At 34.4% G+C, this 18,747-nt stretch overlaps 1 protein-coding gene and 2 pseudogenes across 3 annotated transcripts; 2 read left to right on the forward strand and 1 right to left on the reverse strand.

Annotated features, from left to right (window-relative positions):
* Positions 1-7,770: 7,770 nt before the first annotated feature.
* Positions 7,771-12,023, forward strand: LOC111293236 (serine carboxypeptidase-like 2; annotated as a pseudogene). Its single transcript, XR_016345461.1, has 14 exons — positions 7,771-7,827; positions 9,165-9,322; positions 9,440-9,533; positions 9,629-9,751; positions 9,966-10,068; positions 10,157-10,194; positions 10,315-10,416; positions 10,574-10,660; positions 10,771-10,926; positions 11,018-11,089; positions 11,179-11,297; positions 11,383-11,496; positions 11,597-11,642; positions 11,733-12,023. The product of XR_016345461.1 is annotated as a serine carboxypeptidase-like 2 (transcript).
* A 412-nt stretch (positions 12,024-12,435) lies between these two features.
* On the forward strand, positions 12,436-14,884 carry LOC111292624 (uncharacterized; annotated as a pseudogene). The gene is made up of 2 exons (XR_016345606.1): positions 12,436-13,353; positions 14,122-14,884. The product of XR_016345606.1 is annotated as an uncharacterized LOC111292624 (transcript).
* A 571-nt stretch (positions 14,885-15,455) lies between these two features.
* On the reverse strand, positions 15,456-18,544 carry LOC111292923 (putative glycosyltransferase 7). Its single transcript, XM_022885561.2, has 2 exons — positions 17,011-18,544; positions 15,456-15,766 (listed from the first exon to the last, which is right to left on the reverse strand). The coding sequence occupies exon 1, from the start codon at positions 18,405-18,407 to the stop codon at positions 17,040-17,042; it is 1,368 nt and encodes a 455-aa protein (XP_022741296.2). The 5' UTR covers positions 18,408-18,544; the 3' UTR covers positions 15,456-15,766; positions 17,011-17,039.
* Positions 18,545-18,747: the final 203 nt, after the last annotated feature.

Genomic DNA, 18,747 nt, shown 5'->3' on the forward strand with positions numbered 1-18,747 from the left:
TCTTTTAATATATTGTTGATTAATGTCCTTAGGGAGAATGTAATTAATTTTTTCTTATTAATGTCTAAATTTTAAGTATGATGATAAGTTACCTGAGAAGTTACATGATGATAGCCTAATTTAAAGTGATATGGCAAATTTTTATTAAATATATATATATATATATTTCTTGTTTCAATCTTTAAATATTGTCTCACAGGAATTAGAGAAATCAATAATGCAAGCATGAATATTTACTCCAATGATTGATGAATTTCTTATGTGTAATTCTGCTTACACCAAATATAGTGCTTTGTTTCAGCGAGTTACACTTTTTGGTCTTGTCTTAATTAAATCAATGAGATTTGGGTTTACATTTGAAACTCCAGGAATCCATGTTTTGAGGTGATTTCTATTTGCTCAGTCAATCTGTTACTGTACTTGGAATAAGGATGCCTGGTTAAATTTGGTTATATCTTCCGATTGCTACAATGGGATGATAATAAGCTGATGGATTGGACCATGGAATCTAAAAGATACAATAGGATATATATATATATATATATATATATGGTGATCTATCTTGTTCTTTCCATAGTTTTAATTTTATTTTGATTCCAAAATTTATTGATCTTTTGAATGTTAATGCCTTTTGACCTTGTTCAAGTTAATTACGTGTTGGTAGTGTTTGAAACTTTAGGAATGGATGATTCAAAGAAAATTCTTATTTGATAAGTAACACGTTGATAAAAAGTGATGATCTGAAGCAGATTGACTGAGAAATGGACAAGTACACAAGTTAGTTAGATCAAAGGTGTCCCTGGGACTAAATCATCCATTGATGGTTTCAAGAATGCGAGGTTTATAAAATGCTTGAACTTGATAGAATATTGTATGAAATGTTTGAAAAGGTATCAAGATTTTAATTGCAAGCATTTATGCCTATATTTCAATCATGAACATAGATATATAGATTGCTCGAACCAATTTGCTCTTTCTCCTGCCTCCACACCTTGAGCACAAATGCATAAGCATCTCCTTTGGAGACATATGAAATCAACACAAGGAAGTCTACTCCATAGCCTATGCTACTAATGAATGGACATCAGCTGATCCTAACATTAGACAAATAGATTATTCCTATTGGTTTTCCATCCGATAAAGTAATACTGTAATTAGTAATATAAATGGATTGGAGGCTAAAGAAGAATGTTCTTTGAGTATTAACCAGACATACTTCATTTTGTGTGCTGTTGGAGGCTTATGTGTTCTCGCTCTATTTTGAAGCCTTTACATCAGCAAAAAGCAGCATTTGGGTAAAGAAAGTGAAGTTTACTTGTTCTTGCAGGCTATATTTTCTCACATGCTTGGCTTTTCTGCATTTCTAGTAGTGGTACATCCAGTTCTTTATTGTTTGACCATTTAGCTCAATTTTTCCAAGCTAATGTTTTTGGTATTGAATTGTACCACAATTTTGGCAGCTAAAGTTCCTATTGCTCTTTGATATGCTAAAAATGGAATGTAATTGATGGAAAGTTTATGATTGCCATGTGCATTCTGTGACGTCAATGGTGATACAAAAAATTATATTTGCTTCTTTAAGGGGTTTGTTCATGGAGATTGATCCCTCGATCTTTATTTTTTCTGTCCCTGATTTGTGCAGAAGGTTTTATTTCATATGAAGAATAAGCCAAGTATCAAAGAGAGAAAATTCTATCATGCTCATGCTGATGTTGTCAAGTAAGAGAAAGTGTTGAAACTTTTGTTTATTTAGATTATGAGATTGCTTGGAAAAGAACCTCTCATTGTAACAACTGCAAGCTTTTCTTACATCAGCACTTGTCTTTTTCACCTTCCAAGATTGATTCATCATCTGCTGCCATTTCGTAGGCTTTGCGTTGCCGTCTTGATGGCTAGCACGTAGAGCATGAGTTCAGCTTCTGCCCCTTTTGTCTTGTGATTTTGATATCAAACCATGTTCTTGTAGCTAATAATGTGCTTTGGTCTCCTTATTATTTTCATTAATTTAAGTGCAAACATAAATTAATGTAATGTGAAAAAATTAAAAGTATAATAACATTTCTTTGACTTTTGTGTTCTTACCATTTTATATAAATTCAATTGTTAGTAGAATATAAAAAAATTTTAAAAATAAATTGATTATAAAAACATTGAAATTAGAATTGATTAATAAATTAATCACTTTTCCAAAGGCGGAGCAAGCTTTAACCTTCTATTAAAAGGAATTCCTTATTGAGAAAGAGATTCTTACCTGTCTCATTTTTTAATTATAATTTTTATTATTTTAATACATTTAAGGGATATGTGCCTTTTTATTAAGTAATCCATTTATAAAGTTTAAGAACTTCAAAATTTTTAATTATCTATACTATTTAAGTCATTAAGAGAGAATAAATAATTCTAGTACAACTATTAACATAGTAGATACTTGTATGTTTAATTTTTGACAAGCCTATGTGTTTGGACCCTTCGCTCTCTATAAGGTATTAAACGGATTTAGTACCTTTTAAATGCAGTCAGATTGCAGTTGGTGAAATAAGCTATATCCTCTGCAAAGTGCAAAATGAAGGTTGGTGTGGCTGTGGGCATTGGGCAGCAAAATTAGTTCCTTGGAGTCAAAATGTTCTTGCAAAAATGATAAAGACTATATTTGAATGGTTTGCCTTAAAAAAGATTGAAATTAACATATCTCCATCTTCTCTTCTTAATTTTTGAATTTGATTTTTTTTAGTATAAATAGAAAATCACAAGCATTGTTCTCTTTTTTTTTTTTTTTATGTAACGTCGCAATCTCAGGTAAAATAATGTAAAGATGCCATTTATATATATATATATATATATATATATAAAGTGAGATTTTATTTGTCCTAGAAGCATAAAATAAAGAGTAATTAATGGGTTAACAAGCAAAGTGGATAACACAGTGAAAGTTGTGCACCGGCTATGCAATCTATTATTGATCTTTAACTTTAGACTTTCAAATCCTCTACAAAGTCCTAAGCTCCTATTTGAAATTTAGCTAAGAGGTTCTCGATCAGTATAGCTGCAAGGATGTTGGTAAATTATTTCAAGCTGGTATGCTTCTGCATAGTCTTTCTAATGGTTTGGTCTAGGTTTGTAGTTTATTCTTCAACCATCAAGTCTCTTCCCGGATTTTTTGCTTCACTTCCCTTTAAGCTTGAAATTGGGTACGGTTCTCAGACACTTCTGTTAATGTTTTCCTTCTACTTCTTATTGTTAGAAAAATAGGTTCAGTCCCATGTAATTGATTTTAGACTAATTAAAGGTCATGGGCGTTGGTCTTTTTTTTTTTTTTTATACAGTGCCTTAGCTACTTAATAAAAAGAGGTTAGAATTATTTTAAGATGGTGTCGCAAAACTAAGAAGAGAAAGAAGAAAAGCCATAAAAAGTAGAGAGAAAAAGGAGAAGAGAGAGTTGGTTGAACAGAAATCGATTCGTGATCCGATTGAGCTAAAATTTTATTAGCAGATTTATGATTTAGAGTTTTACATTCTGAACGGTGAGGATTGGGTTTGAAGCGCTCTAGAAACAAATCCAGGGTATATTTGTTGAGTCATCTATTTGATGAAATTTCTCCAATTGTCTCTCTAGTTGTTGATTAGCTCTAGTTTTAGCTAGAAAAGAACTTTGTATATCCATTATTTGATAGTAAAGATTTTTCTGGTGGTCTGTAATTTTTTTCTCTACATTGAAGGGTTTTTCACGTAAATCTTGGTATGCTTTATTTTTTCTGCATTGTTGATTGTTGATTGTTAGGCTTGAAGTAATAAACACAATAATGCAGAAGCAATATATTGTAATAAATTCACAGTAATAAACAACAATCAACAATCAACAACGTAGAAAAAATAAAGCACACCAAGATTTACGTGAAAAATCCTCCAGTATAGAAAAAAATCACGGACTATCAGAAAAATCTTCACTATCAAATTATGGATATACAAAATTTTTTTCTAGTTAAAACTAGAGCTAATTAATAACTAGAGAGACAATTGGAGAAATCTCACCAAATACACCTTGAATTTATTTTTAGAGAGCTTCAAACCCAATCTTCACAATTCAGAATGTAAAACTCTGAATCATAAACATGTTGACAAAGTTTCAGCTCAATCAGATCATAGATCGACTTTCATTCAACTAACTTTCCATTCTCCTTTTTCTTTCTACTTTTCTTAGCTTTTCTTCTTTCTCTTCTTGGTTTTGTGACACCATCTTAAAATAGCCCCCACCTCTTTTTATTAAGTAGTTAGGGCACTACATAAAAAGAAAAACCAAGGCTCATGGCCTTTGATTGGTCCAAAACCAATTACGTAGGGCTAAACCCCATTTTTCTAATAATCTCTCCTTCCAGCCCTATTAGGAGGAGATTCATCACCATAGTAATTTCATTTGGAACTTACCTTGGCCAAGAAACTCATTCCAGCCAAGTTATTGTAGAGTTCAAGCTTTTTCCTGAAAAGTATCTTAGTCAACATATTTGTTACATTCTCATCAGTATGGACTTTTTTTAACAGTTTTGTTGTTCTTCAATCACTGAATGTAACCAGTGATATCTAATATCAATGTGCTTCATTCTAACATGATACATGGTATTCTTACTCAAATCTAAAGCACTATGGCTATCACAAAATATCACATACTCTTTTTGATTCAACCTTAATTCAAGAAAAAAATGTTTCATCCAAAGCATTTCTTTACCTGCTTCGATTGCTGTAATATACTCAACCCTGTAGTTGACAAAACAATACACTTCTGTAACTTAGACTGTCAAATATCCTGAAGTAAATTTTTTACCATCAAGATCACTTATCATATCAGTATTAGTAAACCCTTTTAAAATTGGTTGTGAAACTTATAACTTAGGCACATTTTTAAGGTGTCTTTCAAATATCTGAAAATCTATTTCATTGCTTCCTAGTGAACTTTTCTTGGATTAGAAAGAAATCTGCTCACTACACCAACTGCATTAGTAATATCAGGCCATGTACAAATTATAAGATACATTAAAAAATTAACTACAGAAGAATAAGAAATACTAGACGTAGCTAGTTGCTATTCCTTAGACACTGGATAAGATTTTTTACTCAAATGAAAATGATTAGCAATTAGACTGTTAACTGATTTAGTATGTTGCATATTGAATCTACTAAACACTCGTTCAACATACTTTTTTTGTGACAACTACAACTTTCAGCTTTCATATCTTGGATAATGTCCATATTGAGAGTCTATTTTGTTGGACCTAAATCTTTCATGTCAAAAGACTTAAATAATTATTTTTTTAATCTACAAATCATACCAGTATCTTGTCTCACAATCAATATATCATCAACATATAATAAGAAAACAATAAAGTTACCATTAAAATTTTTTTTGACATACACACAAATATCTGTTGCCATTCTTTTATAGTTGTGACTTACCATAAAAGAATCAAACTTTTTATACCACTGTCGTAGAGCTTGTTTCAAGCCATACAAGCTTTTTTTTTATTTTACAAACTAAATGCTCTTTCTCTTTCACTTCAAAACCCTCAGGTTGATTCATATGAATGTCTTTTTGTAAGTCACCATGCAAGAATGCAGTCTTGACAGCAAGTTGCTTAAGCTCAAGATTCAAACTAGCTGCTAATCTTCGTATCACTCGAATGAAACTCATCTTCACAACTAAAGAGAATATCTCATCAAAGTTGATGCATGATTTCTGAGAAAAATCTTTTATCACCAATCGAGCTTTATATTTCACTAGCTTATCACCATCTTTTTCAACTTGAACACCTATTTATTTTTCAATAGTCTTTTCTCTTTTGAAAGTTTAACAAAATCATAAATACTATTTTTTTTACAATGACTCTATCTTTTTTTTCATTACTTTTAACTAGTGCTCTCTATCTGGAGTAGCTTGCACATCTTAAAAACTTTTTGGCTCATCTTCACTGGTAACTAAAATAAAATCTAAACTTGAATACCTGGTAGATGGCCTGCACTCTCTAGTAGATCTCCTAGGCTGAGACTTACATCATTTGATGTCAAAGGTAGCTTCTCCTGTTCAACACTCTCAGGTAGAGAGGATTGTTCTTTCTGCTCAAAATTGATTGCATCTAGCTTATCACTAACTATGGCTAGCTCATTCATATCCCCAAGTTTTGTTTCTTGCTCATTTCTACCATTTGTGATTTTTTCCTGTGAAATATCTGTTGATGTTGAAACATCATATTTATTTGTAACTTGTGTAGTTTTCTCATTTTTTTAAAAGTCTGCTATGACTTTTTTTCATGAAAGACCACATCTTTGCTTCTGACTATTTTTTTCACTAGATTTCATATCATGTAGCCAAAATTCTCATCATTATATCCTACAAACACACATTGTATGGCTTTATTGTCAAGTTTTGACCTTTACTCTTCCAGCACATGCATGAATGCTTACACCTGAAAATTTTTAAGTGAGAGTATGAAGCATCTTTTCATGTCTACACTCTTTCTGAAATGTCAAAGCTCAAAAAAATTAATAGTGATCTGTTAAGTAAATAACAAGTTGTGTTGACTGCTTCACCTCAGAATAGTTTCGATAATTTTGTCATCCTCAATACACATATGACTTTTTTCACAATGGTATAGTTTATCCTTTCAACTACACCATTATGCTACGGTGTTTAAAGTTTTATCATCTCATACCTGATCTCATGTTTTGAACAATACTCTTCAAAGTCTTTGAATGTATATTCCCTACCATTATCAGTTTGAATACACTTTAAGGGTAACCCTGTCATCCTTTCTACCATGGCTTGAACTTTTTAAAAATACTGTAAAACTTGACTTTTGTTTTTTAACATATACACCCAAGTTTTACGTAAAGCATCATTAATAAAAGTAACAAAATGCATGCTACCACCTAATAACTTAACCTCAATAGGACCATATACATCAAAATAAATAAATTTTAATCTACTTGTTTCTTTGAGAACTCTTATAAAAAGAAACTCTACGATGCTTTTCAAACAAACAATAATCACATGAATCGAGAGATATACCTTTGGTCAAGGGAATGAGAGACTGTCTTGCCAAAACCTATAACCTTTTCTTGTTCATGTGTGCTAGCCTCTTGTCCTATAAGTTTGCTGAAGCATCATCCTCAACGACATTTATCTGGTTGCCATTCAATTGTATCCATGTCTTGTATATTGTGTAACATAGTTTTCTCTTTACAACTATTATAGATCCTTTGAGAAAGCTTTCATTGTTCATTCTTTTGTCAACTCTCATATCCTTCCTTATCAAGAACATTAATAGCAAGCAAGTTTATTCTCATATCCAGAATATGTTTGACATCTTTTAAAGTCAATATGTAGTATGTACTAGTTTGTATAATAATATCACTAATCTTAACAATCTACGATACACTCTTATTTTTCATCTTGGTGCAACCAAAGTCTCATGCTTTATAAGTTGTAAATAACTCTATGTTAAGAACATAATGATATGCCACTCTTCTATCAACTATTCACTTAATGTCAAAATCATCAACATGATTACAATCACCATGTGTACAAATCAAAGTAACTGAATCATTATCTGAATTCACTGCTGTAATATTGTCATCATCTAAACTCTTACCTTTCTCATATTTTTGCTCTTGTTTCAAGATTTTACAGTGTCATTTTATATGACCTGTTTTATCAAAATGAAAACACTTCATTTTATCTCTGGACTTGGATCTATGTTTAGATTTACTATGACTTTTTGAATTATGACATTTGTTGATGTTTCTACCCCTGTTCTCTGTGACCGGAGCTTGATTCCTAGGGTTTATATCTTTTTATCTTGCTTTTTCATTAAGCATACTATCTTTTACCATCTCTAATGTCACCTTGTAATCATGAGTTAAATTAAGAACAGTCACAACTAGAATATTTTAACTGTCTGGCAATGAACCTAAAAAAAATAATACCTTTATTTCATCATCCATATTAAGCTCTATAGTAGTTATCCGATTAAATATATCTTAAAAATCACTCAAATGCTCTATAATAGATCATCCATCCTTATACTATAAAGTTGCAAGCTTTTTAACAAGCATAACTTTATTCATACCTATTTTTTTCTCATATAATGCTGTCAATTTTTCTTAAATAATGTGGGTATCTGCCTCCTGCGCTACATGATGGAATAAACTGATATCAACCCATTTTTTTATTGTAACCAACGTCTTTTTGTCTAACTTCTTTCAGCTTTCATCTTTTATATTTACTGGTTTAACCGAATCACCCAATATCAGCTCATACAAATCTTTGTGCTATAAATGATCTTTCATCATAGGCTTTCAAATTGAATAATTTGATGCTATCAATTTTATTATGGAACCTATATCACCTTTCATAATCTCAAACAAAATTTACTTTTGTCTTGGGCTGCTTCTATATTATTGTATAAAAAATAACCTTCACTTTGATACCACTTGTTGGGCCCATAATAATAGACAACAATCAACAATCAACAACACAGAAAAAATAAAGCACATTAAGATTTACGTGAAAAATCTTCCAGTGTAGAGGAAAAAATTACGGACCACCAAAAAAATCTTCACTATCAAATAATGGATATACAAAGTTCTTCCCTAGCTAAAACTAGAGCTAATTGACAACTAGAGAGACAATTAAAGAAATCTCATCAAATAGGTGACTCAACAAATACACTATGAATTTGTTTTTAGAGAGCTTCAAACTCAATCTTCACCGTTCAGAATATAGAACTCTGAATCATAAATTTATTGATAAAGTTTCAGTACAATCGGATCATTGATTGACTTCCATTCAACTAACTCTCCCTTCTCATTTTTCACTCTACTTTTCCTGGCTTTTCTTCTTTCTCTTTTTGGTTTTGCGACACTATCTTAAAATAGCTCCCACTTCTTTTTATTAAGTAGCTAGGACACTATGTGAAAAAAAAGACTAAGGCCCATGACCTTTAATTGATCCAAAATCAATTACACGAGGCTGGACCTATTTTCCTAACATTTATATCATGTTTTTCTTCTCGGATTATTCATGACTGTTGTAAAAGATAAAGAAAGAGGGAGATTTGATCATCTAAACTCTAAGCACTAGATAGTACTAGCTTTACAATCATGTCATAATCGGTTAGTCAATAAATGTGTGTCTCAGATACATCAGGGTGGGAGATTTGGAGCTCTTCTATTATTTTATTGAATCAGAAAGGAATCCAGCAGAGGATCCTCTCTTGCTGTGGCTCACTGGAGGCCCTGGCTGCTCTACTCTCTCTGGGTTTTTTTTTTTAAATAGGTAATTTCTGACTGTTTATTTCCTCTATACTATGTCAAGGAGTTATCCCTAAAAGTTCATTTCAACCCTAATGGAGCCTGCAGTTAGTGTATAATATGTGACGTGATGCTAATTCAGTATCTAAATTCATTTAGGCCCCTTGCGCTTTAACATGATCGAGTACAATGGCAGCTTACCAACATTTGCTCTGAACCCATACGCTTGGACAAAGGTGAAATCATTTACGACCAATTGCTCAGCAAGCATACAGTTTGCAGCTTCCACTTGCTCATATTTGATCCGTGAACATCCTCGATAACTTTCTAGATTGCAAGTATAATCTTCCTAGATGCACCTGTTGGCACTGGATTCTCTTATTCAAGGACCTCGCAAGGTTTCAAGACCGGGTTTATAAAACATGCTATTAGTTGTTACAATTTTCTGAGGAAGGTGAAGACACATCTCAACTGCATTTGATGTAGACTGCTAGTATCTTTTGCACATAAATATACCATTTAATGTTCTTAGTGCAATAACATCAATAAATTTATCAATTTAAAAAGAATTTTCTCCTATAATTCTTTCTTTTTTAAAAAATTTTTTTCTTAGAGCTAAGGCAAATGAAAATGTTTCTGTTCTCAGTGTATTATTCTTGTCTGTTCAGTGGTTGCACAGTCATCCCGAGTTCATAACAAATCCACTTTATATTGCCGGTGACTCATACTCTGGCAAGGTTGTACCTATAGTTGTTCAAGCAATATCAGACGGTAGCTATGTGCTTATCCCCTTAAAACTTGGATTCTATATATATTGTTAACCGATGGATCAATGACTGGGTTACTTATGGTGCTTCAGGTATTAAAGACAGGGACATACAAGTAATGAATCTCAAAGTAAGTGCTCTACTATCAAATTCTTGATGACTATAATGACTTGTAGCGCTTCACAAATGTCTTTGATGGTATGGAGTCTTAGATTCCGGAATGCTACAACATTTCCAGCAATTGTTGCAGGGTTATTTGCTTGGCAATCCTGTGACAGATAAGAAATTTGATGACAACTCAAAGATTTCATTTTTTCATCGTATGGCATTTATCTCTGATGAACTTTACGAGGTTATTGGACAAAACCCCTTATTCTAATGCTTCTGACATGGATTAACATAAATGGATGGCCGTGTACGTTGAAACTGACAGTTATCTATTCCCTGAATTCTAAATGATTCTTCAAACAAACTGCATATATGTATGTGAGATTTTTTGTGTTTTGCAGTCAGCGAAAAGGAATTGTAAAGAAGAATACGTAGAAGTAGACGTCAGCAATGTAAAGTGTGCCAACGATCTTCATGCTATCTCAGAGGTAGAAAAGCAAATGAACTTGCTTCCTTATAGATCCTTTTTTTTTTTTTTTTGATTCATGAAATCTTTTTCTCTGACTAGAGTAATAACTTTTGGCATTTGCTTTTCTAGTGCACTGCACGCATACATGAGATGCATATCTTGGAGCCTTACTGTCCATCTGAATTTCCCGCATTGAATAGTTCGGAGAATCATCGAAAATATTTCCTAGAAACATATGAAAAACCCTTGCATCTCCCAGCTGAATACCCTCAATTTGGATGCCGTGTAACTGTTCTTAAACTTGCTATATCTTTCACTCCATAAATCTATGAAAATCTGTTTACATAATTGAGCTACTGATTAAGCCATGTCACAGAACTATTATTGTTACCTTTGCAAAGTTTGGGCAAGCGATATCAGTGTCCAGAAAGCACTCCATATCAGAAAGGTAAGAATTGACGCTTAACACCGGCAACACCAGATAGCTAGCTAAGTTAAATTAATGTAATTTTGATATTGAGTTATATTGAATACCAGGGAACAATCAAAGAATGGGTAAGATGTAACAAAAGCTTAAATTATGACTATGATGTTCAGAGTACTGTGAGCTATCATCTGCGTCTCAATACAAGAGGTTACCAAGCTCTAATATACAGGTTTTGCGTTTGCTTGCATACCACTCAGTCCTTTCCTATTTCTTCTTTGTATGAATGCCATTACTGACTATAAATTTCTTTGAAGTGGTGATCATTACCTAGCTGTTCCATATGTGGGAACCGAATCATGGATTAAGTCCCTGAATTTGTCGATTGTTGATGATTGGAGGCCATGGTTCGTTGATGATCAAGTTGGAGGGTAAGCCTATGACTGTAAACAAATTTTGTTTCCCATATGTAGACCTGGGTATCTTTTTTTTTTTTTTTCTGATGCTTTGCTTCTGAAAATTCTTGTGTAGATATTCAAGAGAATATGGCAATAACTTCACATTTGCAACTGTAAAGGCAAGAGTGCCAATAATTCTGATAATATTATTTACTTACTGCCTAGTCTATTTGAAGAAAATAACTTGAAAAGCAGTTTGATTTTTGCAGGGAGCAGGTCACACAGCTCCAGAGTACAATCCAAAGGAATGCTGTGCCATGTTCGAAAGATGGATTTCTCAAGAACCTTTGTGAGTAACTGCTAGTTCTTAGTTGCTCATCATATAGCTGAAAATCCCAAGGATGTTGAAATAAGCTAATGCCATATCGTCAGCCACTGTGATCATAGACGTGGAACAATGCTTTATCCATTTTTCTTTATACAGATTTTATTTTATTTGTATAAGTAAAAGAAAGTGTAAAAGAGCTAGATGAAAGGAGGAGAAAACTTTAGATACTCAACTTGCCAAGTATTTACCTTCTTTGATTAGAAGGTATATTTTATAAGTATAAATTTAAATTTATATATATATATTATAATAAATTTTTAAAATATCTCAACGAATGTGAATATTATAAATTTTTTCATTAAAATTTAACGATTCGTCAAACTCAACATAAAACTTTCATATATTTTAAATCACATAAAATATTTAAGATTTTAAAATTAATTTTTATTATAAAACACTTAATTTTTTTAAGATTTTAAAAATAATTCTCATAATATAAAACTTAATTTCTCTTTAACTAATGTTTGTAAAAATTTACACTGAAACATAAATCATTTTAATAAAAAAATTTCATAATTTTACGTTACATAAATGTGAATTTAAATCTGTGTTTACTTACATTATGGGTTTTTGCAACAGGAAATTTTTCATAACACTCTGACAACCCGTAGGCCCAAAATTTCAAACAAAATTACAAATTTACCCCAATCAAAGAGAAGAATTTGCATCTTTGACTACGCCCTCCTCAGCCTTTCACCGCTCGCCCCATTTCAATTTTCATTAAGTCCCATATAAAACCTTAAACTGTAGGCCTTCTTTCCTCACTCTTCCAATGGCGGAGCCAAAACTCTCCGAGAGCAGAGACGTGACCCGAATTGAACGAATAGGGGCCCATTCCCACATCCCGGACGTTGGCCGCGACTCCTCCCTGGAGCCCCGCGACGTCTCGGAAGGGATGGCGGGCCAAACACAAGCTCGTAAAGCCGCAGGCGTCATCCTCCAAATAATCAAAGATGGTGAAATCGCTGGTCGGGCAATCTTATTAGCGGGCCAACCTGGAACCGGGAAAACAGCCATCGCCATTGGCATGGCCAAATCCCTTGGCCTTGAAACCCCTTTCTCTATGCTCTCTGGAAGCGAAATCTTCTCCTCGGAATGTCCAAAACCGAAGCTTTAATGCAAGCATTTCGAAAGTCCATTGGAGTGAGAATCAAGGAAGAAACCGAAGTAATTGAAATCCAAATAGACCGTCTGGTAGTTTCTGGGGCAGCTTCGAAAACGGGGAAATTGACGCTTAAAACGAAAGATATGGAGACCATTTACGATTTGGGGGCGAAGATGATTGAGGCATTAGGGAAAGAGAAAGTGCAGAGTGGGATGTTATAGCTATTGGTAAAGCTTCGGGGAAAATAACGAAGCTTGGGAGGTCGTTTTCGAGGTCAAGGGATTACGATGCAATGGGACGGTACAGTAATCGTTCAATGTCCTGATGGAGAGTTGCAGGAGAGAAAAGAGGTTGTTCATTGTGTTAAACTTCATGAGATTGATGCCATTAATAGCAGGTAAATTCGAGTTTGCTTTTGGTAAAAAAGAAATTGTATCTTTTAAAATTTGTGGCTTTGGTGCCTTCATAATTTAGACCACGCTTGGTTGTTGCGTTTGCTACCTACATTTTGCTTCTGGAAATAAAGAAATAAATGAACTAAAATGTCGGGATACAAAGGCATATAACATTTTGGAAGAATTGAAAGTTGCAAAGCTAATATCTAATTACTATATAATGAGTTAGAGAACATCTAATTGTGCAGTTTTGAATATCATTAAAGCAAACGAGTGATGATGCTGTTGAGAATTGAGGTTCTGCAAGTTAAGAGCTTTGTGAACACCAGGCATGAAGAAGGGCAAATAGCTAGTAAGACAGATCTTCCATAAGTCAATCGGTTCTTTTCTATGATTGCAGCCTTATTCTTTGTCGTTTTGTCCAAAGAAATATCATTTTACCATTGTTTTATTATTATTAGAGAAAATTTATGTATGAAAGCAATAAAATGACAGCTCTTTGGCTGATCTGATAAAATAAGTATGATATAAAGACCATAAATTTTTTGGTTGTTGTACAAATATATTTCTAGCATGGAATTTTTCCCTAGAAAAGGGAATAGTGGCGTGATATCCATATGTCGAGTGCAACTTTTCTATGCCAGTCTGTCCTAGGATATACTTAGATGCCATCTTAACTATATGGACTTTAAAGAAGTCTTATGTCATCTACCATAGAGATTCATCTATTCTGACTCTATCAGCTGATATTTTATGATTTTTACTTTCAGAACACACGGATTTCTTGCTCTTTTCACTAGAGATACGGGTCAAATCCGTGCTGAGGTGAGAGAACAAATTGATACGAAGGTGGCAGAGTGGAGGGCAGAAGGAAAGGCGGAAGCTGTGCCTCGTGTCCGCTTTATTTATGAGGTGCACAGTCTTGATATCGAATGCTTTTCCTTTCGGAACTGTGCTCGAGAATGAGATGGCCCCTATATTAGTTGTTGCTACAAATAGAGGAATAACTACAATCCTTATCAAAATTACAATCCCCAGATGGAATTCCAATTGATCTTCTTGATCGACTACTAATCATCACTACTCAACCTCATTCTGTGGATGAAATTCGCAAGATTCTAGACATCAGGTGGCAAGGGGAAGATGTAGAGATGTCTGAAGATGCAAAACAACTGTTGACAAAAATTAGGCATGAGACATCCTTGAGATATGCTATCCATCTGATCGCAGCTTCTGCATTGAATTGCCAGAAGCAGAAGGGAAAGGTCGTGGAAGTACAGGATATCACTCGCGTTTACAGTGTTTCTGGACGTAAGGAGATCAATACATTTCTTGATGGGGTGCCAAAAAGAATACTTGTTCAACGAATGGTTGATGGCGGGGAAGATGATGCTGATAACATGCACGATTGATAATTCCTTTAGTTGAGTTGACAATTTTTTTATACTATGTTCTGTATTAACGGCCTTTATCACTTGGCATTGCATGGCTTTACTGCAACGTGTTATCTGTCGGACTAATATTATTTTGTTAGTTTTGGCAGTGCAGCGGTGAATTTGCGTTGAAATTTGTATGCAATATTAACTCAATTGGGGGGGCGGCTTCTGTTAATTGAATGTAGGATTGGTTTTCTGAACAATCTTGTGCTGCTTGTGATGGAACATCAAAAGCTTGAGGCAATGATTGAAACCCATTAAGCAGGTTTAAATTTGAAGGGAAATAGCAATCAAAGTACTCGTTTAAAATTTAAATGCAAAATGATTTCAACGCTGAAGTTGCATTTTGAACATTTATCATCAATCAAGGAACCCTGTTCCTTAAAAGATTGATTCCTTTTGGCGTGGACTTCCGTGGTCAAGAAAGACGGTAATGGCCGTTTCTCGTTCCATTACTTAATCCATGTGCTGTAGATAGTTATCATGTCAACTTTTGGGTTTTCTTACACGTCTGAAATCTTTGTCACAGTTTTCTGACACTAGTCTCAGCACTAAAGACATGCAATTTTTCATGCTAGAGACAAGGTTCACCATTCATGCATGTGATTAAGGCAAAATTAATGGAGGTTTCATGCATCACAAAAAGCTGATACTCGACAAAATTACTATGCTATAATGAATGGCTTTATATATTACCCGAAACCAGGACCAAAGATAACATTCATAGCACTTCCACAAATCTCAAGAGGATGTAAACAATCACATCCAAAGCTAAAGTTGCAGTGAAGGAAAGTCCCAAACATTTGATGTCAAATGGACTAACTAGCTGAATATTGGTCCAAGAAGTTTCAGACGCCAATATTTAATTGCAGCGATTCCCAATTTCAACCGCATTCCATGTAACTAGAAAAGGATGAATAGAGTCATGCCATTAGTGCAGCAGAATTAACGCCTTGATTCACTGCAGCTATTATCTTCTCTGTTCAAAACAAAAGAAACGTCATTAACTTCAGCTAAATTAACATGATCTTAACAACTTTTCAAACTCATTGCTGCAGAAAAAAGCCAATATAGCTCAAGGTTTAAGCCTCATCTTAATACATGTAAATGGACATATTTTTCTTTTACCATTGTTGCGTGCAAGCAATACCACAGAAAACAAACATGAGCAATTAAAGCATGATACAAATGAAGTTCGGTAGCTGTCAGCGTGTCAGACATCTATGTCATAGTCAGGATCAATTGAAGATAATCTAAAAATCTAGCTAACATGGCTTCTGACAATTACAAGGCCATTATTGTGTTGAAGATCATCATTGAATCATCTATCCTGAAAATATGAAAATGCTCTATTTCGTAATTAAAGAACATCAGGTTGATGTAACAAATTTTCTATGTAATGCATTATTGCTTACACTAAGTTAAAAACGCATTTACACCATTAATGTGGAACCAATGCTGTATGTTCAGCATTGTCCTTGCAAATTGGATGGCAAGACATACAAGAATAAGACAGAGCTAAACTCAATTTTCAACATCAAAATAGAGATCAAAGACAGCAAATGCTTCCCCCCCCCCCCCCCCCCCAAATCCGGAATTCCCACTTTAAAAAAGGGTTACAATAAATCATTAATTTCAAATCAATCCAATTGAAATTGGTAAACATACACAAATCAACAGCACCTAATAGTGAAGATACTGATACCTAGTAATAAATGTGCATAAATCAGTCGTTAGAAACACCGTAAATACTTCAGAGAAAAGGACAGGTGACATTGAATTCTATTATTTCCCAACATAAAAATTCTACCTAATTCAAAAGAATTATTTTTAGGTCTCTACCAAACCAAACCTAAGTACCATTTGAAAATGAGTTCAACGGAAGAATTGATTTGCCAGAGGGAAGTGAGTATGTTAAGTCCTTGTCATGCTTGCAGAAAGCCCCATAATTTAGTCAAAAAAGTTCTTAGTACCACTCAAAACCATCCTTTAATCCCACAAACCCTCCAAAATCCCCACCTACCCAACACCTGCAACATCATTCCTCCATCATAAAAGTAAACAAATATTATCTTTCAATCATGCATTGCTCTTAAGACTTCAAAGCCTCCCCACCTCCAAAAAAAGAAGTAGAAGAAAACACTTTTCACATGCAAAGCTAGAAAAAAGAATAAACCGAATAAGAATCAAATCTCAGTGAAATAAAATAATGAAAAAGCATACCTTTTTTTTTTTTTTTGGTTTCTTTTGTTTTACCATGGACCCTCATCAGCAGGGTAATCAAAGGGAACTTCAGTAACAGTGGAGGAATCCCGTAGATCCGGGTGCACAAACCCATAGTTGCGCAAAACCTGATTATCAGCAAAATTCAAAGCTTTCACCATCCCATTCCAACAAGATTCCCCATCATACATCTGATTATGGTCCCCACTACAAGGCTGACAACCCGTGAAATGCGTAATTAACGGTCTCCTCCAACTCCCTTTCCCATTTCCAGCTTCCTTGAGAAACTCTTCCCTAAACGCAGCGTATTGTTCACTCACTTTCTCTGCATGTCTCCTCCTCAACTTTGGCACCCCTCTCTCAATTTCCAAATACCTCTCCGTTGTATTTTCATACCCTCCAATAATCTCAACCCAATAGCCTTCAAAATAAAACTCACCCTCTAAATATATATGATCATAATATTTCTCTTTTTCTGTATAAAGCAAATAAATCAGAGCTGATTGATCATCTGATTCAGGAAAAAGCTTATCTTTGAACGTTGATCGTTGAATCGGACCCCACTTTTTATAATCCTTACTCATTGGACCCATGCTAGACCAAGTATTAATCAAATCCATAGACCATTGGCAATTCCGAATCAAAAAAACCCCAGCATTTAAACTGGTCCAACTTTTACTTTGATAAATCAACTTAGGCCAACCATGAACAACCAAGTTATGGTTTTTATACCTTTCTAAGGGTAACTTAAACTCCATGTCTGTAAACAACGCGTCCGAGTCAACCCACCAGATCCACTCAGCCTCAGGGTGAGCTAACATGGCTGCTTTAACGACCGGTAACTTTGCCCAATACGAACCCATTTTGGGGTGTAATAACAAGTTGTTGTAAAAAATATCGTAGCCATGGATTCTACAGTAATCAACCTTGTTCTTGAAAAACCGTAAGAGTAAATGATCACCAATGGGATTCTTACATGGCTTTGGTTGAGACCCAGTTACAAGAACGATTCTTTCACGTGCTCCGGCAGCGAACGAAGGGTGATGCTTTAACCACTCCTTGCGTTTTTCATCCCAATCTTTCACCGGGTTTTCTAAGGAGTAACTCATCTCTGGATCGTCGTAAAAGGTGGGGTCTCTGGGGTCGGACTTTAAGTTAACTCCGAACCCACTTTCCAAGCAGTCGACTTGATTCTTGTTCAACTTCGACGACGGCTCGGTTAGCGTGGGGTCGAAGTTGGGGGTTGGAGTGAAAAATGACCAAAATGACCATACTAACAAAAGGGCCAAAAAAGCACAACCAAACAAAAGAAAGCCATCGGACAGACACCAACACGACCGGCTTCGAGGTTTCGCCATGGGAGAAGATTGGAGATGAGAAAACTCAGGAGACACCATTTTTTAAAAAGAAAAAAAAAAACGGTTCTTGAGGTTTTTATGTTATCAAGGGCTTTTAAGAGGAAAAAAAAGCCAAATTTTGGGATGTCAAAATTTGGTGGGATAATCAAAGAAGACAAAAGAGTGGACACTGTTTTAAAGCGTCTTTGAAATTGCTTAGTCTGTTTCATCAAAAGTGAAGTTGCGTCGTTTTCGGTGCGCCTTGGATGCTAAAATGCGCGAGTTGGAACGGAGATGAGAAGGGCGAGAACTGCGGTTGAAGGACACGTGGAGTGTTAACACGTGAAATCAATGCCGACAGTTTGGAGTTGCGTTGGACTAATTTTCCGTTGTTTACGTT

This window comes from Durio zibethinus, chromosome 10 (genome assembly GCF_047325235.1).
Source record: "Durio zibethinus cultivar Kanyao isolate XHJ-2024 chromosome 10, ASM4732523v1, whole genome shotgun sequence".
In the NCBI taxonomy this organism is placed as follows: Eukaryota; Viridiplantae; Streptophyta; class Magnoliopsida; order Malvales; family Malvaceae; genus Durio; species Durio zibethinus.

Coding starts and splice junctions, on each gene's coding strand:
- LOC111292923 (XM_022885561.2), bottom strand. CDS start 18,407: ATGGTGTCTCCTGAGTTTTCTCATCTCCAATCTTCTCCCATGGCGAAA.